This window comes from Felis catus, chromosome B1 (genome assembly GCF_018350175.1).
Source record: "Felis catus isolate Fca126 chromosome B1, F.catus_Fca126_mat1.0, whole genome shotgun sequence".
In the NCBI taxonomy this organism is placed as follows: Eukaryota; Metazoa; Chordata; class Mammalia; order Carnivora; family Felidae; genus Felis; species Felis catus.
This window is the reverse complement of record NC_058371.1, coordinates 59,971,226-59,996,107: the sequence shown is the minus strand read 5'-3', so window position 1 is coordinate 59,996,107 and position 24,882 is coordinate 59,971,226. Positions and strand designations below refer to the sequence as shown.

General features: G+C 35.3%; 1 protein-coding gene across 8 annotated transcripts in view; it reads right to left on the bottom strand.

The window, feature by feature from the left end:
- DDX60 (DExD/H-box helicase 60) overlaps positions 1-24,882 on the bottom strand; it is a 106,968-nt gene that overhangs the window by 12,449 nt on the left and 69,637 nt on the right. For 6 of the 8 annotated variants that reach the window (XM_006930786.5, XM_019828730.3, XM_019828733.3 and 3 more), the window contains 6 exons: positions 20,341-20,541; positions 14,962-15,066; positions 14,523-14,664; positions 12,548-12,669; positions 5,111-5,258; positions 3,649-3,791 (listed from right to left, as the gene is read on the bottom strand). In XM_006930786.5, coding sequence (XP_006930848.2) covers positions 3,649-3,791; positions 5,111-5,258; positions 12,548-12,669; positions 14,523-14,664; positions 14,962-15,066; positions 20,341-20,541 — 861 coding nt within the window. Of the gene's footprint in view, positions 1-3,648; positions 3,792-4,102; positions 4,230-5,110; positions 5,259-12,547; positions 12,670-14,522; positions 14,665-14,961; positions 15,067-20,340; positions 20,542-24,882 lie in introns of those variants that run through there. The other 2 variants (XM_045055701.1, XM_045055702.1) reach the window with 2 other exon arrangements.

The window sequence follows — 24,882 nt, the reverse complement described above, 5'->3', positions numbered from 1 at the left end:
AAGGAAGAAAAAGAAGAGGAAGAAGAAGGAGGAGGAGGAGGAGGAGGAGGAGGAGGAGGAGAAAGGGAGGAGGAGGACGAGGAGGAGAAGTAAGAGAAAGAGGAAGAGAATGAGGAAGGGGAGGAGAAGGAGGAAGGGGAGGAAGAGGAGGGTGAGGAGGAGGGTGAGGAGGAGGAGGAAGAAGAGGAGACAGAGGAGGAGGAAGTAAACAAGCCAATAGCTTTTGATGTCTGCTCATTTTTTGAAAACTCTATGGGGTTAACAGGAAATCTAATATATTAATCAGTAAAACTACTTTCTAAAATAATATGGTAGTAGCTTGGGAAGCTCTTTTATTATTAAGAGTTTTGGAATATTCTTGGGGCACCTGGGTGGCTCAGTCGGTTAAGCATCAGATTCTTGATTTTAGCCCAGGTCATGATCTCATGGTTCATGAGTTTGAGCCCGCCATCAGGCTCTGTGGTGATGGCTCAGAGCCTGTTTGGGATTCTCTCTTACCCTCTCTCTCAGCCTTCCCCCAACTTGCTCTCTATCTCTCTCCCAAAATAAATAAATAATTTAAAAAAAGAGTTCTTGGATATTCTTATTCCATTATGATCCAGAAGACAGTTTTGACTGCAAAAATCCAGAAGATTTACATTCAAGGGAAAATGCTGCACATGTATACCAGAAATTTGCAGCAGCCCTGTTTGTAACAGTAAAGACTAGAAAAAAACACCGTTTTTAATAGGAAAATAGATCAATGGGTTTTTTATATTCACACTCTGAAATATTATGAAGTAATAAAAATAAAATTGAGTTTCACATGACAATATGAATGAAACTTAGGGGCAACAGCATTGAGTGCAAAAAAGAAAACAAAACAGCAAAAAACAACATTCTGGAAACTATGGAAACTTTTCATAAAATCAAAAGCAGCAAATATAAAAAGTGACTTTACAATATTATATTTTTAAAAGGAGCATTAAAAACACAAAATTTTGGATAACTGCCACCGGGGGAAAGGGGAGAAGCAAGAGAATAAAATAGAAGAGGAGCACATAGATCCTGAGTCCATGGGTGTTCATTTTAGTTTTATGCTTTATACCTTATCTCTATGCTATTTAAAAACATTGAACATAAATATTTAGTATTAAACTAAAATCTAACAATAAAAGCTAAATATGCTTTGAGAGGTTATAACTTACACTAGGAAAGTAAATTTGCATAAAGTGAGTTGGGGAAGACGAAGAGCATGTTGCCATCATGGAATACTCTGAAAATATCCATCAGTTCAAGATGCTACAAAATAGAAGAAATAAAACTGGCCTCCTCTCTCTAGTACACCACCAGGAACAACAATGAGTCTGAATTAGTTCATGTTCTGTACCTTAAAGATCTCTTCTAATTGACGGTGACTGTGTGGCAATAAGACACAGACACTATACCCTATTATAACTGTATTCATGCCCTCCAAAACCCCAAGGAAAATTTTGCATATAGCAAAGAAACAGAAGTTAATGGCACATACTGACCGTAAGTTAAATTAATCATAAAATAGAGAAAAGGGAAAATTATGTCTTGTTAAAATGTCTGGTTTTCAATGTTATTAGCTATAAACTTCTTACGGAAGTAATTAATTGTTTATGATTCTAGAAATAAAATACAGGGAAAAAAAGCTTCATAAAATCTTATAAGCTAAAGTTCAATCCTCTATTATTTCCATGCCAGAGTTTCACATTCCTCCACAACCTGTAAGACACCACTCACATGAGGGTAAAGCCCTATAGCACTAGCCTCAAAGAGCTTCACATAATATTAAGAGCAGTAGTTTCTAATTCATTTTTAAACTATATACCTTTTCGGTAAAAAAAAAAAAATCCTTTCCCATCTCTTCTTTCATTAATGTTTTTCTCTCATCTTATAAAACAGAAAGTCTCCTCAAACTTACTATGGTACATTTCCTTGGGGTTTGAAAATGTACAGACTACCAACAAAGAGCAATACGGCTTTCTTATCAAGAAAATGGATGACTTTACAGACTAAGTTAAAAATACTTTTTTTCTTTTAAATTAGGTTGTTTCCAACTATTTGAATTCAACAAAATTAAAGTGGATCTAATTAAGCTATTCATTAAGAGCACATACAAAACATATTTGTGATAATAGATTGCTAGGTGATTTGGCACAAACTCGGAAGGAATTAGAAGAATTGTATACCACTGTTATAACAAAAGTTGCTCCGTTCTGAGCTACTTATCTATTTGAATAAGGTTTCTCAGAATTCAAATTAAGTTTTAATTTTGGAACTCTGTCTCATTCTAAAAATAAGTAAATATTCATCCTCAGTTGTATGGACTAATTTTAAAAGAAATAGCTTCGTCCATCCCATTCGTATATAGATTTCTAATACAATGTTAATTTTATTCTTAGCAATGCTTCTCAAAATTTGTATTATATTTAAGTTTCTGTAATAAACAGGAAATAACCATTAAACTGAAGTTGCATACTATTTAAACGAAGAAATGTGTCAGGTAGGGTGACTTCATGTTTAAAAATATATTACATTAAGGTAAAATTATGTAGGGGGAGGTACAATCTAAATACAAGAGAAAAGAACTATGCCATATTTGAGATTGTTAAAAATTTTATTCTTGACTGCTTTTAGCTTTATAATTATGGCTATTCAAATGCTCCAGTATTCATATTCTTTTTTATGTATTAAAATGAGATGATGGCTTTATTTTAATTTAGCAATGTTTATCTAAAGCTGGAAATTATATCATCAGAAATTATTTGAATTTATGACTAAAATGCATGTGTCGACTTAAAATGCACAAGGGTCTATTTAGGTTTTCAAAATTCTTTTAAGTGATACTGGACTATTTTACATAATAGGGGACTATCTGATTTTGGACTAGGATGGAGTTTTGACACTAGCGTTAAACCAAAATATCAAAAGTAACAAAAGTTTTTTTCTTCTCAAACCTTGTGTTAAAATATAAATTAAATTTCTATGAGTTTATTCCAACATTCAGTGGGTTGTCCAGCATATTCCCAAGGTGTCTAGTTCTTTACATTGCATTTTGGACACTAGTGATCCTGAATATATATGGCATTGACAGCATCTATAACAATACTGGGAAAGCTTGAAGATAGTTTTATATACTCTTTTCATGGCAAACTTGCACCAATCTACAAAGAGAGAAGGGAAGTGGTATTACTGGGAATTCTGCACAATGGAGCAGGGTCCCTCGGGCCAACATTGAAAAGCTGAAATCATAAGGGCCTCAAGAGTGACATTTCCTGGATAATTCTGATCATACACCTGAAATTTTTTTTCAATTTGAGAAATTTGAATCCTTTCTAAATAGCCTAGAAGTATAAGTCCAATTCTTTCTCTTTTTTAAAAACATTTTTAAATGTTTATTTTTGAGACAGAGAGAGAGAGAAAGTGCAGGGGAGGGGCACAGACCGAAGGAGACACAGAATCTGAAGCAGGCTCCAGGCCCTAAGCTATCAGCACAGAGCCCGATGCAGGGCTCGAACTCACGCACTGGAAGATCATGACCTGAGCTGAAGTCAGATGCTTAACCGACCGAGCCACCCACGTGCTCCAATCCAACTCTTTCTTAAGGATCTTTTATTTATAAACCCCATTTCCACTTACATGGTTTGGAGTATTTGGCTGAAACAAATCACCATCAGAGTTTCCAGAGAGGCAAGCAAATGGAGAAATAGCTACTCTCCCTTCTTTGCAGTTCATCAAGTGAGACACAAGTTGGGAATCCTCACATTCTTTTCCTGTGAAATCTTGCCATAACAGGTTGGGATAGATTAATTTTTAAAAATCAGACAAACTGTTGAGCTTTATGCACCTATACTAGACCATGCTGCATATGGAGTCCTTCAACTTTCCAGGACCGACATCAGACTGAGATACATCACATAAAGTGAGTGGTACATCTGACATAAAGTGAACAGCACAGAATTCATTCAATAAATGTTAGCTATCAATACAATTATCAATGTAACATTTTGCATACTTCAGTTCCTTGACCACCAAGTAATAAAAGACTACATTTAAATTGCATAATCTTTTAATATAGAATTACTGTTATTACCTTGGTGCTTTTTCCTATTGAACTCAGATCCGGCCTCAGAATCCTTCCAAGACTGGGTGTTCCAAGAGACCACGATTAGTAGGTTTGAGAATGGCATGTGAGAAGAAATATTCTTTCCATTCTTACTCTTAAAACGCACCAGATTATGCATTCAGTGTTCACTCTAATTTGCAATGAAGGCAGAATATTCATGCACTCCTATTTTGTCTCCTCTGGGATGCTTACAATGCTTCACTGTTGTCTGCTTTTGTTCATGCTGCTCCCACTTTAATAGGGCCCAGGAAGCTATGGGCCCTGCTTCCTTAACTTTTTCCCAGTTGAGGAGTGAGGGTATAGTGAAACTAGGAAATTACTACTCATGGCTCAACTCTTTTCCTTTATCCCAGTCAGTTTTTCCTGTTTACTTTCCCCTAGAAGATTTCTATCCAATAGCTTATGAAAAATAACAGCAAAGATTAATGTGTATACTATGTGCTTAGAACTGTTTTAAGGTATTCACATATATTAACTGAATTACTTAAAGATCACCCAGACAAGGTAGGTAATGTTATTTTCTTTTTTATACATTTTTTGAGAAAATGGAGGCATGAATATGAACTCATTTGCCCAAGGTCTCACTGCTAATAGCAGCAGAGCCAGAGCTTGGACCCAGGCAATCTGCCAAGAGTCTATGTTCATGAATACTACACATATTTCCTCTCAAGAAAACAAGTGACAGAATAGTCTCTTGTTTCTCTTCATCTTACAGATGTCCTTAATGCATGTGCCAGGCTTGCCCAAAAAGCAACCTTTAATCAAGATGGGTTTACAAATGACTCTATTTAATTTTATTCTCCGTTACCCTTCTGACTTCTAATAATCAAGAGTTTCTTTCTTTGGAAAGTAGAAAGAATCCCCTTATTTTAAGGCAGACTGATGTTTCCCAGGCTCTACCCTTCCTCTGGGAAAAATATTCTTAGAAAAATTACTTTTTCTTTCTAATCCACAATGGGGCTAGGATATACTTACTTATTTTTGACAATGGGAGTTGATATTCCTGTTTCATATCAGCCAATTTAGAAACACTTAGTAGGAAGGAGGCGAAGTCTTTTGTAACGTTCATGTTATACTCATGTAAAGCATCATTAAAATCCTCAGGAAGATCCTCAAGGAACACCTAAGTCAGCAAGAAGATCATTAAGAACACCTAAAGGCCAACTATTTTTCAGAAAGATCTATATATCTTTCTCAAAAACTGAAACTTTGGAAGAATGGCAAAGAACACCGCAATATAATTCTGTAGTTACCTATTTATTCAACAATGTAACTGCTTCATTCCTTCATCTGTGAAATTAAGGTAAAGTTCATTTTTTGTTTCTATATGCATTTATAAAAACCAATACCCTCACTCTCAAAAATTTGCTTTCACACTACTTCATCGACACCCTCTTTTTAAAAATTTTTTAAGTTTTTATTTAAATTCTAGTTAGCTAACATAAAGTGTTATATTAGTTTCAGGTGTGCAATTTAGTAATTCAACTCTTTTGTAAAACACCGGATGTTCATCACAAGTGCAGTCCCTAGTCCCCATCATCTGTTGCACCCATCCCTCCACACACCTGCCCTCTGGTAACCATCAGTGTGTTCTGTATAGTTTGAAGTCTGTTTCTTGGTTTGTCTCTCTCTCTTTCCCCCCTTTGACACTTCTTTTACATTACACTTCTGAATATTTCAAAGAATCTAGTAACATGTTTCGAGAGCAAACAACAATAAAAAGTAGTACACTTGCATGCCTGGAATAACTCTCACTTGGTTGGGAAGGTTTTCAAAACCTCACCGGATTCATTTTGTCAATATTTTGTTAATTATTCTTGCACCTACATTCATAAAAGAGATGCATCTATAGCTTTCCTTGTTATAATGTCCTTGTAGGGTTTTGGTATGAATTTTAGGTTTTTCTCCCAAAAAGAGTTTGTATCCTCTAGAAGAGTTTGTGAAAAATTGGTGGTATTCATTGAATGTTTGAAAGAATTCTCCAATGAAATCATCTGGGCCTGTTTTTATTTGTTCATTTGTTTTGTTTTCATGGAGATTTTTAAAAACAATTGATCACATTTCTTTGATACCAGACACTGAGGACTTTTTATATCTTCCTTGGTTAGTTTGGGAAAGTTGCATTTTCTAGGAATTTTCCCTTTTTGTACAAATAGCCAGATGTCTTGGCAGAAATCATTCATAATATCCCCCTTTTGTTCTTTTTGATGACCAAAGTAAGATCTGTAGTAATGTCCCATTTTCCTTCCTGATATTTGTAAAATTTACCTTAAGTTAGATTTTCTATTTCATTTGTTTGGTTTCCCAGCTTTTTAAGTTGAAAATTAAATCATTGATTTTTTTTTCAGCTACTATTCTTTCCTACAATATGATTATAAGGCTATAAATTTCCCTACAATCACTGAATGAATTGCATCTTGTATGTGTATGCTTCTTTCACTATTTAATTAAAATATTTTATAATTTCCTTTTTTTTGTCCTATATGTATTTTTCTTATTTTAATTTTTTAACTTTCTTTTTTAAGGAATTTAATTTATGCCCAAAATGTATTTTATCATAGTAAACATTACAAGTACAAATTTTTTTTAAATCAAATAGTGTTAAAAGGCTTACGACTACATGAGGTCTCTGTATTATACCCATGCTTTCAGTCTCAGAACAATGTTAACTCTTTTGCTATTTCTTCTGATGTCCTACATGTATTTGGAAATGAATCTGTTAATTTTCAGACACTTAAGGTGTTTCTGATTCTTTTGGTATTGATCTGGCATTTTCTGACCTGGCATTTACTTTCAAACTTTCTTGGACTATAGAGCTAAGATGTGATTTGTATAAACAGCATATAATTGTGGGGTTTTTTTCCTTAATACAATCTAAAAATGTTAGTATTTTACGTGATGCATTTAGCACATATATATTCAATGTAGTTACTTACACAGTTGAGTTTATATATACTATTTTAGTATTTGGTTTCTATCTTGACTATATATTATATATTATTTTCTCTGTTCTTCTCTTTTTTTTATCAGTTTGTCTTCTATCATCACTTATTTGTGCATTATTTTGCTAATCTTTACCCCCAGAGATTACAAAATACATCTTTAATTTACACGACTCTTAATACTGCAAGAACCTTAAAATATTCAAATATATTTACTCTTCCCAACACCTGCATTATAAATGTCATGCATTTTAGTTATGTATATATATTATAAATTTATTATAATACATTACAATTATTTTTAGGTACAGTAGGTATTATCTACCCACACATTATCCTTTCTAGTGCACTTCATGCCCTGTTATATTTTCAAGTTTCCCAAGTTTAGATTTTTTGTTTGCCTAAGGCATATATTTCTTTTAGCACATACACAAAAACTATTAGAACTGATAAGCAATATTAGCAAAGTTGCAGGATACAAAATCAACATAAAAAATTTGTGTTTCTGTACATTAAGTATTTGAAAAGGAAATTAGGACAATCTCATTTACAATAGCATCAAAGGAATAAAATATTTAGGAATAAGCTTAACCAAGGAGGTGAAAGGTCTCTACACTAAAAGCTATAAAACACTGCAAGAAATTATAGGGGACACAAATAATGGAAACGCATGCCATGTTCATAAATTGAAAGAATAATTACTATTAAGATGACAAAACTATCCAAAGTGACCTACAGATTCATTATAATTCTTACCAAAATCCCATGGCATTTTTTACAGAAATAGAAAAATAACCCCAAAATTCATACAGAATCACAAAACACCCTGAATAGTCAAAATGACCTTGAGGGGAAAATAAAACAAAGCCAGAGGCATCACCATTCCTAATTTCAGAATATATATCAAAGCCACAGTATCAAAACAGTATGGTACCAGCATAATGAAAGACATTTGGACTAATGGAACAGAATAGAGTCCAGAAGTAAATCCATGTATATGGTCAGCAGCTCTTTGACAAGGGTGCCAAGAACACACAGTGGGGAAAGGATAGTTTCTTCAGGCAAAATTTGATATACACATATAAAAGAATGAAACTGACCCTTACCATACACTGTACATAAAAATAAACTCAAATGGATTAAAGGCTTAAAGAAGACCTGAAACTATAAAATTCATAGAAGAAAATATAAGGACATGGGTCTTGGAATTTTTTGTTTGTTTTTTTTTGTTTTTTATGACACAAAAAGCATAGGCAACAAAAATGAGAATAAACAAGTAGGATTATATCAAACTAAAAAGCTTCTGTACAGCAAATAATAATAATAATAATAATAATAATAATAATAATAATAAAGCAAAAAGGAATTTCCAGAATGAGAGAAAATATTTCTAAGCCATTTATCCGATAAGGGGATAATATCCAAAATATACAAGAATATTCTATAACTTAAGAGCAAAAAAAAAGGGGGGGTAAAGGACATGAATAGACACTTCCCCAAAGAAAACATGCAAATGGCCACCATATATATTAGTCACTCAACTTTTAATGATGGGTATTATCAAAAAATCAAAAGATAAGTGTTGAGGGGAATATAGAAAAATTAGAATTCCTATACACTCTTGGTGGAAGTGTAAAGTGGTACAGCCACTATGGAAAAAATTTGAAGGTTTCTTCAAAAATTAAAAATAGAACCATATGATCCAGTAATCCCATTTTGAAGTATATACCCAAAATAATTGACATAAAGATCTTGAAGAGATGTATGTACCCCCATGTTCACTGCATCATTATTCACAATAGGCAAGATATGGAAACAACCCAATGTCCATCAACCGATGAGTGGATAAGATAATATGGAATATACCTACAGTAGAATATTATTCCATCTTAAAAAGGGAGGAAATCTGGGGCACCTGGGCGGCTCAGTCAGGTAAACATTCAACTCTTGATTTCAACTCAGGTCATGATCAGGTTTCGACTCAGGTTTGTGAAGTTGAGCCCCAAGTCAGGCTCTGTGCTGAGAGTACAAAGCCTACTTGGGCTCCCTCTCTCTGCCCCTCCCCTGCTCTCTCTCTCTCTCAAAATAAATAAAAAAACATTAAACAAAAAAAGAAGGAAAATTTTCTATTTGCAATAACATGGATGAACCTAGAGGACATTATGCCAAGTAAAATAAGCCAGTTGTAGAAGGACAAATACTTCATGATTTCACGTATTTGGAAATTATATCTTATAAATTTTTATATTCCATTTATATCTTAAATACTCAAACTCACAGAAGCAGAGAACAGAACGGTGATTGCAAGGGCCTAAAGAAATGGGGAATTGTTTTTCATTGGATATGACATTTCTGGTATACAAGATAAGTAAATTCTAGATATCTGCTGTACAACAAACTACCTATAGTTAACAATACAATACTGTGCACTTTAAAATACAAGAGGATAAACATCATGTTAAGTGTTCCAAACAAACAAACAAACACCCCACACACTAGGAAGTTTGGGGATGTGATGAATATATTTAGTACTTTGGTTATAGTGATGATATCATGGGTATATGCATATGTCCAAACACATTAAGATGTATACATTAATCATGTGCAATTCTTTGTATATCAATTATACTTCAATAACAATAAAGCTAAAAAAATAAGGTAGATATATGCATATCTTCCTGATATGTTATTAATTCAATCACAATATATTTACCCTATTTTAAATTATATTTAAAATATATGCAAAATATATATACATATTTCTGTATGAAAATAGAGTAGGATGAAATTTTTGCCCATCTTCTTCTAGCTTCCATTATTTTGGTTAAAAAGTCGGCCTTCAATCTTATTATTGCTTTTTTTCAAGGAAATGTCTATTTCAGCTCTAGCCAGTTTATGATTTTCTCTCTTTTTTTGACTTTGAGTAGTTTTTTTTAATATTTCTTTATATTTACCCTTCTTGAATTTGACTTATAAGCTTTTGAAACTATGGAGTGCTATCTTTTATCAGCTTTGGAAAACTCCAAGTTATTAGTTTTGAGTACTCTTCTGCCATTTGTCTCCCTCCTCTTCTTAGGGGACTCCCATTACATAACATTAAACATTTTGAATGTGATCCATAATTCTCTTATGCTATCTGCCTTTATTTTAATTTTTTCTCTTTGTTACCATTTGGATACTTTCTATTGAGCTGTCAGCTCATTGATTCTTTCTTCTGATATATATATTCTGATCAGATATATTTTTCAATTCTTAAGTCTCCATTGAATTATCTGAGAAAGGGTGCCTGGGTGGCTCAGTTGGTTAAGCATCCAGCTCTTGACTTCAGCTCGGGTCCTTATCTCACAGTTGTGAGATCGAGTTCGGCATCAGACTCTACACAGAGCGTGAAGCCTGCTTGGGATTCTCTCTCTTCCTCTCTCTCTGCCCCTCCCCAGCTCATGCACTCTCTAAATAAATAAATAAATAAATAAATAAATAAATAAATAAACATTAAAAAATTATCAGATAAAATTCTAATTATGTGCTGAAAATCTCCATCTTTCTGAATTTTGTCTATCACTTCTCCTATTTTCTTTAACATATTAACCATACTTATATTCTTTGTCTCTTAACTCCAGTATCTGAATCATCTCTGTGTGTACTACTATTGCCTGCTTTTCTTCCTGCCATCTGGTCATATGTTCTTGCTTATTCACTTTTTTAGTTTTGTAGCTTTCTTTTCACCAGAAATTGTTTATAAAAGGACCTGGTAGGCTGATGTCATCTTCCACAAGAGTGAGTTCTCCCCTTTTTGTATTTGGTTAAATGAGTGAAGATGTGATCACTTTGATCCAAGTAGAGATTAAAGTGGTATTGTTGGTATTGCTAATATTGTTTTCCAGTTTTATTAAGTTTCAGTCTATATCCATTTTATCTCTGTTCCTGAGTCATGACCCTCTTGGAACTTTGAGTATGAGACTGGTGGGCCTAGTTTTCTCAGTCCTAAGACTGCCAAAGATTTACCTCTTTCCTACAGAACTTCCTAACCCTTTATATCCTTCAGCTCTAAAGGCTTTCAAAATGTTTTGAGGGGGATACAAGCCTATGAATAAATGCAGAACCTTCCTTTTCATGGATTTTCTTTAATAAATTCCATAAGACTGCAAAAATTTTGTGTAGTAACCCAACATTTCATGCAGATCTGGGACTCAGTATAAACATCCTCAGTACACTCACAGAAATACTATGTCTCTCAAGTTTTTGCCACTTTAGCCCCATGTGATCACTAAAAGCTTTCATAATTTTTTTTAATCTCACAGAAGAGGCTCTGTATATGCTAAGAACATTTTCAAACCATGTCCAGAATCAACAAATTCTTTGGGAGAAAAACCATGGTTAGAGATTCCTATCACACCTTGAATAAGTTCTTGCCGTTGTATAATTTTAGCCAATCATTGTTTCCACAGCTCTCTGTTGCAATGCAAATGATGACCATTTACTATACCCTACCTGGAAGTGCACAAATTTCCAATAAACTTTAAGAAAAGCGAGAGAGAGTGACAGTGAGAGAGAGAGGAGGTCTTCATGCAAAACCTTCTTTTATTGTGTATTTTTATGATGTCTTTGTGAAAATTTAGATATTGACTTTCCCAAGTTTAATATAAATCATTTAAACAAAGCGAGCAATACTTCAAGCATATACATGTGATGAAAAAATGTGAAGATGACAGATCAATAACTAAAGATGTATTCACTGATCAAGACAACATTGTGTGAGGCCTAAGATTTGTATTTGTGGAATTAGACAATATAGATTAACTCATCTCTTTTTGTTCCTTGTCACCTTTTACTAAGATTATGTAGTACAACCGGACTATCCCACTTTCTCAGATTCTTATGGAGTAAATTGGTAATAGTATTTGATGTTGATTTAAAAATAGCAAATCATGATCAAAGAATATTTTGCAAATAAAATCGGCAAACAGTTTTTTGTTTCTATTCTGTAAGAGTCAAGGAATGATTTCTTCAATGACTATTCTAATATTTTTTTCAATGAGGACATTAGAGTTCACAACATATACTTCCTACCATAGCCGTATCTCAACATAAAAAGACCCTATGAGAACTACAGATTCAATGATAGGGACTTTTCTTTAAGTTCATTAAAGTTCCTTCAATGTATAATTATCTACATGGTTTCTTTAGCTGCTGAATGCTGTAATTTGATACAATCATACAAGCAAATGGAAAACATGAACAAAATTCTTGATCTTATTTTTCTTAAGGCAAGTGATCTTTTGATAGGTTTACAAGGGAGAAGCTTATGAATTTGAGGTTAAATGTAACAGTCATTACAGAAAGAAAAATTATTATTCCACAAAACAAATGAAACCTATGTTGATAAAAATCCTACTGCTGCTGAATCACTTATGATAGGCTCTATTTAATTATACTAATTATTTAATGTTATCAGAAGCATACATTTTACCTTTGATTGATAAAACTTGAGAGTGGTATCTTGGAACTTCGCTGGAAGCAGTCTTCTTCCAAATAGATTTGCCAATACTAACACTAGCTTTTCCATAACATCTTGAGAAAAATGTTTTGAGCCTATATAAAACAAAGTGTCTTGTTACAAATTTAAAAACCGGTATCAATGCCATTTTTAACATTTAAATTGTATGTTCTATTGCATTTCATTTCATGAAAACTGAAAATTTGTGACAAATATAGCAACCAAGGAATGACTCCGTCTGCTGACAGTTTACATCTGTGCCTTCTTTTTCACTCTTGCTACTCCCACTCTAATTCATACCCTAGCCATTCCAACCACAAATTGCCTTATCTCCTTACCTGGATTCTACTCCCCAAATTCGGGCTATGATCAGTTTTCCTGAAGCATTTTATGGTCATGGCTCTCACCTATTCAAAAATCTCTGATTGTATCTAATGCCTCATAAACAAAACCCAATCTCCTTAGTCTAGCATTTAAGGCTTTCCAAAGTACAGCCCACAAATCACCTCCCAGCTTTACCTCCCTGTCTTACCTTCTCGCCACTCATACTAAGATACCATCAACTTTACTTAAGTTCTATTCTTCACAACACATGGGCAGTATACAGTAGTGATTAAAAAGGTGCTACATTTAATAACTTGGGCTCCAGAGTCAGACTCTTCCTATTTCAATCTTGGCTCTGACAGTTAGTAATTTGTGTGACCATGGCAATTTATTTAACTTCTCTGTGTCTGAGTTTCCTCATTTACAAAATAGTGATAGCCATATTATGTGCCTCATAAAGTTATCAAATTTTCTATCTCCATGTTTATAATAGCATACACCCTCATACCCCACCCCACCCACACACACATAGCAATAAACACAACTGTATTTCCGCTTGCAGGAAATTATTTCTCCTGTTGCAGAGCTTTTGAGGGGACAGAATTTCCTGAGTATCCTTGTTTCACAGAACAATGCATGGTCAGAGCATAGTAACTAAACCTGCACAAAATAAACTGTTGTTATCAATTCATGATAGAAGATAAAGAAACGCTCTGAAAAGCACTGTTTGCCAGGCATTAGGAACTATAACAAATGTAAGCACAAAAAGGAAAATATTTCTTTTAGGGACACTGTTTAAAAGTCCATGGTTTAATTATAAAAATCAAAAAGGTTTTAATAAAAAATGTGTTAAGTGGAGTATTAGGTGCACATTAAAATGGAATTCACAAAAAATTTACATGATATTGGCAAAAATATATTTTGGGGAAAGCAAGATTCTAGATTATGCAATTAAAGTAATATCAGTTAGGGGCGCCTGGGTGGCGCAGTCGGTTAAGCGTCCCACTTAAGCCAGGTCACGATCTCGCGGTCCGGGAGTTCGAGCCCCGCGTCGGGCTCTGTGCTGATGGCTCAGAGCCTGGAGCCTGCTTCCAATTCTGTGTCTCCCTCTCTCTCTGCCCCTCCCCCGTTCATGCTCTGTCTCTCTCTGTCCCAAAAATAAATAAACGTTGAAAAAAAAATTAAAAAAAAATAAAGTAATATCAGTTATTTAAATATACTATATAGTTACAGTCTAAGAAAATATGATTGGAAGAAAATATACACAAACACTGATGGTGAATTTCCTATTTAACATAATGCTTTCCTATATCCTTTTTCTATGATGAGCATGTGTAACATTTAATTAGAAAAAATATTTATTAAAAAACCATACATTATTTAATAAGTTCTGAATCCTGGAGTCCAGAAATCACTAAAGTTCATAAGAAATTGACATTTTAAAATAGGTGTCACAAAATATGGCTGTCTTCCATACAATTAGTAGGTATATAAAACTTCATTTTATCTAGTTTGGCATCTCTAAATTATCTAAATATTTGTAGAAAAAAATACTCCTCAAGTGTTGGCTTCATATAGTCTCTGTTACTATTTTTAGATTATATGCCCAAAACATCAAGCTTACCTTTCTTAGTTGGCTGACAAAGATCACGGAAAAGGCCTTTTACAAGAAAACTGACAAACACAAGATTAGAAGGCTCATGATAATGCAAATGTGATACAAGTCCAGCAAACCCCATCAGTTTACCTTCTTGATCTAAATAGCCCTAAAGAACAAAAATAATTTATCAGTTTGAGCCAACTCACCACAGACATGAATTAATAACGAACTGAATGTCAGTTTAAAATAGTACTTAATGCCAATGTAAGAGAGATTGGTACTCATTACCTCGCCAAGTTTTGGTAATTATATCAAGTGTAAGAAATATTAGTCAATGGATAGGACCTTCTAAAGACTGTAACTAATTTGGCATGATAAAAAGTAAAGATAGTTCCATTCCTTTTCAAAAAAATAAAACAAACAAAAACAAAAACAAAAAAACAAAAACAAAGGACAGCCATACCTGTTTCATAAGAAACTGCAAAGAAAACAAGAAGTAAAGTTTTAACATCTCCGTGACTCTGGGTTGTTTGAAGGACAACAATGAATGCTTTAGCACTGACAGCACCTTGAAAGAATAATTTACACCATGTTAGTTCTATGAAATTCATTTGTAAATAATAATATGGGTATATTGTATTTCGAATTTTTTTTTCCTGTATATTAGGATGTTTTGACATCTTAAAAAAAACTTCTCTGGCTGATGAGAGACTGCTCCTCCCAGTGCTGGCTAATTTCTAAACATAATAACAATTTGCCTAAAAGCATGCCTATCATAGGCAAACCAACCAATCCCAAGCATATACCCTTAACTACTTCCTTCAGTGACTCGCATCCACAGAGTCAAAATTTCTTGTATCCTAAATCATCCCAGGGCCAGGTGCCAGGCCACAGGAGGCCACCTGTACCGCCCACACAAAGCTCACTAGAATTATTCAAACCAGCCAATGCTAAACTGCTTATCCTGCCCTGTCTTGCTTTTCCTATAGAAACTCTAATAAAAGCAGGCACCCAAACCTTCCCGCTGCTCTTATCCTCTGCCTCCTGACCAGCCTGCTGTCCTTTGCACAGAGTCCTGCATAGAGTGCTGTGGTTCCTGTCGTTAACACTTACAGTACTTTATTTTCCTGAGCTCCACCTCTGACTCCTCTTGCGGCTGCACCTGACTGACCATCACACAAAAGAATACAAAACAACAGGATAGGTATTACCCAAGACTCAGTCACATTTCACATTGTTTGCTTTACCATCTTCTGGCATGGTACATCCTTCTTTTAACAACCAGACGTATCAAACAGAATCATCAGAAATGAAACGTATTGCCAAATAATCTGACAATAAATGTGAATCCAGTTTAAGAGTTTACAGCTCTTGGTTTGTTCTGCGAGAAAACAAGATATGCTGTGGCACGTCCTGCAGTACTGTTGCAAAAATAATGGAACTATCTTGATTAGAACCGAAGTAGTAAAAAGATTGCTTCGTTTCCAATATAAAACAGCATTGAGGTAGCAGTTCAGATATCTTTTATGCGCCCACTAAAATGTCTACGAGGTTCCAACAAAAGGAAAACTTCCCAACATCACCAAAATTTAAGCCTGGCCACCATTAAGCTTATAGAACCTAGGAAGAATCTGCAATCATTTTAAGGCCAGTGGATTCTGTGAAAAGAAGCGGGGGGAGGAACGTAGAGAGCAGAGAAAGAAGGGAGAAAGGAAGGGAGGTATAGTGGACATCACCTTTACTCTAGGATGATTCTTTCTCAGGGTGCCAAAAATGCCCTTCCTGCTACCTCTTCTCTCTGTTGCTCTACGTTTAGAATTAGATGGCAATAGCAAGAAAACAGCAGACGACTAAGAGGGTGAGCAATTCATGGTGGTTCACTGTAATCTTAGAGATGTAGACACATAACTAAAGTCTGACTAGGACAGTAAGGACTCTGACAGCAATGCATAATGTAGTTTGTAGTGGTGAATGACATCCACGTGATCAATGTGGCAGCGAGACTGGCAGGAATAGATCAATAAGCTTTCAGTCCAGAAAAGATACATAAGTTAAAAATCTACTAAATACTGACATTTGGGCCAAAAGCCATTCATCTAGCTTCAGATTTAAAAGGGTATTTGGGGGCGCGTGGGTGGCTGAGTCGGTTAAGCAGCCAACTCTTGATTTCGGTTCAGGTCATGATCTCACAGTGGTGAGATCGAGCCCCACATTGGGCTCTGTGCTGGGCATGGAGCCTGCTTAAGATTCTCTTCTCCCTCTTCTTCTGCCCCTCCCCTGCCAACACTCTAAATAAATAAATAAATAAATAATAAATAGGTATTTGAATAGCAATTAGGTGGTGAGAGAGAAGCCAGAGTAAAATCATGTATTTTATTCCTTGGCAATCCATAAGATTTATTTCTTTTTTCTTTTCCTGAAATTTATTGTCAAATTGGTTTCCATACAACACCCAGTGCTCATCCCAACAGGTGCCCTCCTCAATGCCCATCACCCACTTTCCCCTCCCTCCCACCCCCCCCATCAACCCTCAGTTTATTTTCAGTTTTTAAGAGTCTCTTATGGTTTGCCTCCCTCCCTAACTTTTTTTTCCCTTCCCCTCCCCCATGGTCTTCTGTTAAGTTTTTCAGGATCCACATAAGAGTGAAAACATATGGTATCTGTCTTTCTCTGTATGACTTATTTCACTTAGCATCACACTCTCCAGTTCCAACCACGTTGCTACAAAGGCTATATTTCATTCCTTCTCATTGCCAAGTAGTATTCCATTGTACATATAAACCACAATTTCCTTTATCCATTCATCAGTTGATGGACATTTAGGCTCTTTCCATAAGATTGAAACAAACGTACCTGCATTCAAAAGTGACCAAAACCCACAATAGATCAACTCTTTATAAGAAAATTGATCATCTTTCTAAAATTATTGTCATGCTAACAATACTTATTAAATGTGTGCACAAGCCAGGGTGCCTGGGTGGCTCAGGCAGTTAAGCCTCTGACTTTGGCTCAGGTCATGATGTCACAGCTTGTGGGTTCAAGCCCCACATCGGGCTCTGTGCTGACAGCTCAGAGCCTGGAGTCTGCTTCGGATTCTGTGTCTCCCTCTGTCTCTACCCCTCCCCTGCTCTCAAAAATAAATAAGCATTTATGTTCTGTCTCTCAAAAATAAATAAGCATTAAAAAATAAAATAAATAAATAAATAAATAAATAAATAAATGTCTGCACAGAAATTAGGACAAACGTCTTTAGCCACAGGGTAAATGAGAAAATTTCAATGAGAAATATAGAGAAAACAAATAAAAACATGAGAGAGAGAGAGAGAGAGAGAGAGAGAGAGAGAGAGATTGAGAGAAAGAGAGAGATTTGATGCTATATAAAAAGAGATATATGCTATATATAAATGAATAAGGATCACAGTGGAGCAGACAGGAGATACATTTACAATTTAGAAGGGGTGGTAACAGTAGTCTTCACTGAGAGTAATGTTAGAACAAAAACTTGAATAAGGTAAAGCAGGGAGACTATGCACGCAAAGTCATGGTCCTCAGACTGTAATGTGCCTGAAGTATCTATGGAGCGGTAGTGGGCTCATGTGGGGGGGAAGAGAAGGGTGAGGTCAACAAGAAAATCAGGGACCAGGTTCTGTAGAACCATCAGGAAAACACTGGTTCTTACTCTTAAACAAAACCAAACAACAACAAAAAGGTACCATAAAGAAAAAAAAAGGTCGACCTATAAAAATTGTTTTCTTCATGCAGCAACAAAATTTTTTGAAAAATTATTTGGCATCCTCGGATGTCCTAAGACAAGACCTCTACAAGACAAGGCACAACAGCATAAGGTAAGTGGACAGTTATAAACTGACATTTAAAAAAATAATATTTTATTAAGATGTGAAAGAGTTCACATAAGAAATAGTGAAGAATTTCAGGACAACTAAAATTCCATAGCAGACTTAATATCTACATGTGTATTACTAAAGAGCAGAACTGAAACTCTGGAGAGCAGCATTATCAATGTGAAAGATAAATTTCACATGATTTATCATAATGAAGAAAAACATAGCATTAGAGAACCAAAAAAGGATTTTTGATTTAAAAATTAAACCTTTTCCTGAAAAAGTTGAACAAATTAAAACAAGCAAATATCAAAGATCTAATTTAAGAAACCTCTTTTGCATTCCAAAACTACTTGAGCATTGCACAATGCAAATACATTTAGCAATACTGAATTGCACACTTAAAAATGGGTAAGATGATACATTTTATGTTATTTGTATTTTACCACAATTTAAAAAATCTGAACATGAAGGGGAGCCTGGGTTGCTCAGTCAATTAAACGTCCGACTCTTGTTTTCGGCTCAGGTCATGATTTTGGGGTTCGTGAGTTTGTGCCCCTCATTAGGCTCCATGCTGACAATGCAGAGCCTGCTTGGGATTCTGTCTCCCTCTCTATCTCTGCCCATCCCCTGTTCGCTCTCTATCCTTCTTTCTCAAAATAAATAGATAAACATTAAAATTGTTTTTTAAATCTGAACATAAAGTTTCAAAGCTCTTAACATTTAATAACAAAAACATCAATTTAAAAACTGACTCACAGAACAGAAAATCCTGAGGAAAAGAATTTGAAACATAAGGATTTTTTTAATATTCATATAATTACATAGACAGAAAAAAATCAAACTAACTACAAGAAAACAGGAATTAGCATGGCTCCACTAGGGGAGACTAAAAAAATCTACTCCTCTGTAACAGTAAATTCCAGAAGAAAAGAAGCTATCTTAGTTTGATGTGATGAGTAAAGAGAATATTCTAAGAATTTTATGTCCACATTCGAGCCTTTTATGTATAAAGATTAGATAGATCTTCTCAAATATGCCAAGGCAAAGAAAATAAACCAATTCAATAAACTTTCTAAAAAATATTTTTGAAAGCTTACTAAAAATGTGTTTTTCTTTCCTACACAGAAGTAACAATTAAGAATGCAGAAATGGGGAAGTTTTGGTCTAAAATGATATGTGCCTGCTTTGTAAGACCATCAACAACACAAGAGCCAACTCATCACAAAAGTCCTAAAAGAACCCTCACATTGACAAACACATTGACAAACACTGATTTCATTGGGCATATACAAAAACAGGGAAGAATGGGTGTCTTTAACAATGCATCTTCATAAGGATGAAAATCAAATTGGTTTAATTATGAATTTTAAACCTCTCATTGTGGGACTGGACTTAAAATATTTATCTGAGCAAATAAACTTCAGGAAAAGTTTACAACCATATTCTGAAGTCCAATTAAATATATCAGTATTTGAAACCAAATGCATACCTATGCCAAAATACCAAAATGATAATATCACTCACTGTCTTTGGATGATAAAACCTTTTCCTTCTTTCAACCTTTTGCATTATCTAAATATTCTTTGATGACTTTGGGTTACTACTTTTTTTACAAAAAAATATAAACTTTTATTATGAAATAACAACTAATCCTGTTCCTTTTGAAAACCAGAATCTAACCCACATCTTTTAAAATCTATAGCCTGCACGCTTAGTCCTGTAGGATAATGCTGATCACACATGAAAAAGGTAATCTTTAATTCCATATGTCCATCCAGCCATGAATTCTATAATTGATAGAGGAGACAAATAAAACTAATTATTATTCTCCCATTCTACTCCCAACCTTATACTATTTAAGACATTGCAAAACATAAAAAAAAAATAAACCTGATGAAACAGAAGAGTTACTGCTACAGACTTCTAATCAAGAGCAAACCCAATCACAGCGCAGCTAGTAATGAAGACAATGCCTCAGAAAATGTCAAGCACGGTACCTTTGCCTTAGCATCTTCTGGGTCATCTCCCTTGGAAGCCAGCAGCATGAGTCGCAGGACCAGGGTTATGCTGAGAGGAAACTGTCCTCTCAGTTCAGGAACATTGGATTTAATGAGTTTTCCTATTTTGGGCAATGGAATATCAAAGAAATATACATCTCCCATCAGGTCTTGACCTCGTCTTCCAGCACGTCCAGACATCTGGAAACAAAATTACAAAGTAAAACCTCCCTGAAAGATGGCAGAGTAGGAGGAGCACCCTGACCTTGTCTCATCTCTTAAACAGCTAGATCAACATCAAATCATCTGAACACCTAGGAAACCAATCTGAGGATTAAGAGATCAATCTCCATAATTTGAGGGAGAGAACATGGCAGGTACGCAACGTGGAGAAGTGAATTGGGGGAGAGAAAAGCTGCCGTGCCCCAGAGAGGAGGGGGCCCTTTTCACAGATGAGAAAGAGAAGGAGACAGGGAGCAGAGAGTATCAGGTTCACAAAAGAAAATCACTACCCCTGAAAAGTAGCCAGAGAGAAAGAGTGGGGGAAAAAAGGAGTGAAAACATACACAGGAGTGCACAAGAAAATTGTTCTCCAAAACCACTGACAGGGAAAAAGGAGAGGGTTTCAATACCACCGTTTTTTTTTTTTTATAAACAGCAGAGTAGAGAGTCTGAAGTTCTGGAGGTCGGCACCTGCTGGTGCTCCAGTGAGGAAGCAGGGGGGAGCCCAGGGAGAAGGGAGAAGTGATTTCCTTATATGGAGTGCATTTGGTAGAGCTGATACAGCCTCTCCATGGGCAAAAGATCTGGTGGGCGCCACTGAGCTGCCCCATGGCCTGTATAGGAACAAAGACTCTGGCTGAGGACAGCAAACCCTGGCATCAGCTGTGTGTTGTGATTTACCATAAACTTCAAGCTGCTGCTGCTGTATGGTTATGCAACTGTTTTATGGGGTAAGCCAGGCCTGGCCATAGCACAGTGAGACCCTCTCCTACAGTATAAGCGTAGGTTGAGCCCCAGAAGTCTCTGAAGTGTATGATTTTGAAATACAGCCACAGCTGAAACAAAACAGAGGAGAGCTATACCACCTGACAGGTGGACAGTTCAGACACAGACAGGGTGAAGGTAGGGATCTGACAGAAGCTGGAGACACAGGAGGAATGATTATTTCTGTGTCTGGGAGGGTGTGAACTTCCCACTCCAGAGACTAGAGAATGGGGCAAAGCCATTTTCACAAATAGCCCACCAGCATTGATTGACTTCAGTGAGCTAAACTGTGCCACTGGGTAGAGAACGGAGGTGTTACACCAAGCCCCACCCCCGCACCCTCCAGGCACATCTCCATTTAGGCAAATCCGCCTAAGAATTAGAGCAGCAGGCCCTTCCCAAGAAGACCAATAATGATCCAATAAAAAGATGTATAGTATAAGAATGGATAAAAATAAAGAAGACCCATCTATATGCTGCCTACAGTAGACTCATTTTAGACTAAAGACATTGGCAGATTGAAAGTGAGGGTATGGAGAACCATATATCAGGCTAATGGATGCCAAAATAAAGCTAGAGTAGCCATACTTATATCAGACAAACTAAATTTTAAAACAGACTGTAACAGGAGATGAAGAAGGGCATTATATCATAATTAAGGGGTCTATACGCCAAGAAGATCTAACAATTGTAAATTTTGTGCTCCCAACATGAAAGTACCCAAATATACGAATCAATTAATCACAAACATAAAGAAACACATTGACAATAATATGATAACAGTAGGGAACTTTAACACCCCACTTATAGCAATAGACAGATTACCTAGGCAGAAGATCAACAAGGAAACAATGGCTTTGGATGATTCACTGAACCAGATGGATTTAACAGATATATTCAGAACATTCCATCCTAAAACAGAATACAAATTCTTTTCGAGTGCACATGGAACATTCTCCAGAATAGATCACATACTAGGTCACAAATCAGCCTCAACAAGTACAAAAAAACTGAGATCATACCATGCATATTTTCAGACCACAACACTTTGAAACTGGAAGTCAACCACAAGAAAAAATTTGAGAAGACCACAAATACATGGAGATTAAAGAACATCCAACTAAACAATGAATGGGTTAACCAAAAAATTAAAGAGGAAATTATAAAGTATATGGAAGCAAATGAAAATAAAACCATGACAGTCTAAAAACTTTGGGATACAGCAAAGGCATTCCTGTGAGGGAAGTATACTGCAATATGGGTCTACCACAAGAAGTAAGAAGGTCTCAAACACACAACCTAAACTTACATCTAACGGAGCTAGAAAAGGAACAGCATATAAAGCAATAAGGCGCAAAGTTAGCAGAAGAATGGAAATAATAAAGACTAGAGCAAAAATAAATGATATGGAAACAAACAAAAAGAACACCCAGTAGAACAGACCAATGAAACTAAGAGCTAATTCTTCAAAAGAATTAGTAAAACTGACAAGCCCCTAGCTAGACTTATCAGAAAGAAGAGAGAAAGGACCCAAATAAATAAAATCACAAATGAAAGGTGAGAGATCACAATCAACACTACAGAAATACAAACAATGATAAGAGAATACTATGAAAAAATTATATGCCAATAAACTGGGCAATCTAGAAGAAATGGATAAATTCCTAGAAACATACAAACTACAAAATCTGAAACAGAAAGAAATAGAACAGACCCATAACAGCAAAGAAATTGAAATAGCAAAAAATTGAAATGGAAGGAAAACTTCCACACTCATTCTATGAGGCGAGTATTAACTTGATTCCAAAAAACAGACAAAGACCCCACTGAAAAGGAGAATTATAAGCCAATATCCCTGATGAAAATGGATGCAGAAATTCTCAGCAAGATGCTAGCAAATCAAATCCAACAGGACACAAAAAGAATTATTCACCACGGTCAAGTGGGATTTATTTCTGGGCTGCAGGGGTGGTTCAATATTTGCAAATCAATCAATATGATACAACACATTAATAAAAGAAAGGATAAGAACCCTATGATCCTTTCAATAGATGTAGAAAAAACATTTGACAAAATACTGCATCCATTCTTTTTTTTTTCTTTTTCACAGCATCCATTCTTGATAAATACACTTAACAAAGTAGGTATAGATGTAACATATATCAACATCATAAAGGACATAAATGAAAGACCCATGCGTAATATCCTCAATGGGGAAAAACTGAGAGCCTTTCTCCTATAGTCAGGAACAAGACAAGGATGTCCACTCTCACCATTACAATTTAACATAGTACTGGAAATCTTAGCCTCAGCAATCAGACAACAAAAAGAAATAAAAGGCATCCAAATTGGCAGGGAAGAAGTCAAACTTTCACTATTTGCAGATGACATGATACTCTATGTAGAAAGCTGAAAGTCTCCACCAAAAAATTGCTATAACTAATACATGAATTCAGCAAAGTCACAGGATATAAAACCAACATACAGAATTATTTTGCATTTCTATACACCAATAACAAAGCAACAGAAAAATAAATCAAGGAATTCATCCCATTTGCAATTACACCAAAAACAATGAGATACCTAGGAATAAACCCAACCAAAGAGGTAAAAGATCTATACTCTGAAAACTATACAACACTTATGAAAGACATTGAAGAGGATATAAAGAAATGGGAAAGCATTCCATGCTTATGGACTGGAAAAACATTGTTAAAATGTCTATACATTTTATGCAGTCTACATATTTAATCCAATCCCCATGAAAATATTGCCAGCATTTTTCACAGAGCTAGAACAATCCTAAAATTTGTATGGAACCACAAATGACCCTGAATAGCCAAAGCAATCCTGAGAAAGAAAACCAAAACTGAAGGCATCACAAATCTGGATTTTAAGCTATCTTATAAAGCTGTAGTCATTAAGACAATATGATCATTAACTCCATTTTACAATGTAGAAAGAAGGACATGGGGAGTAGAAGAAACTTGTCTATAGTTAAACACCAGAAAGTGAAAGGTCCTGAATTCACACCCTGGTAATTTGATTCCCAAGTTCAATTTCTGAAATATTATAACACCCTTGCTCCAGAACCCTAACTCTGTGATTCCCAAAGATGATGTGGGAGAGGAGAGCTCATGCAGACACAGGAGCAGAAAAAGAAATCAGGAGAACGGGGGTAGAGGTTGGTAAAATGGTGGGAAATAACAGGGGTGTTATATTGAGTAGGAACAAAGTCTATAAGGGAATAGAAAGTAAGTGTTTAGAAGGGAAAAACTTGAATATTGGCTGATATATCTAAATTTGATGCCACTGGCAGAAAGAATCATCAAATGTTCCTGAGTATGGAATCCTATAAAGACAAACCATACTGTGTGTGGGGCATAGGAGAGTAAGGAGAATCGAAAATCTAGAGAACTGTTTTAATAATACAAGGCCAAGTGCCTGGGTGGCTCAGTCAGTTAAGCATCTGACTCTTGACTTCAGCTCAGTTCGTGATCTCATGGTTTGTGATATTGAGCCCTGTGTCACTCTATGGAGCCCTGTGTCAGGCTC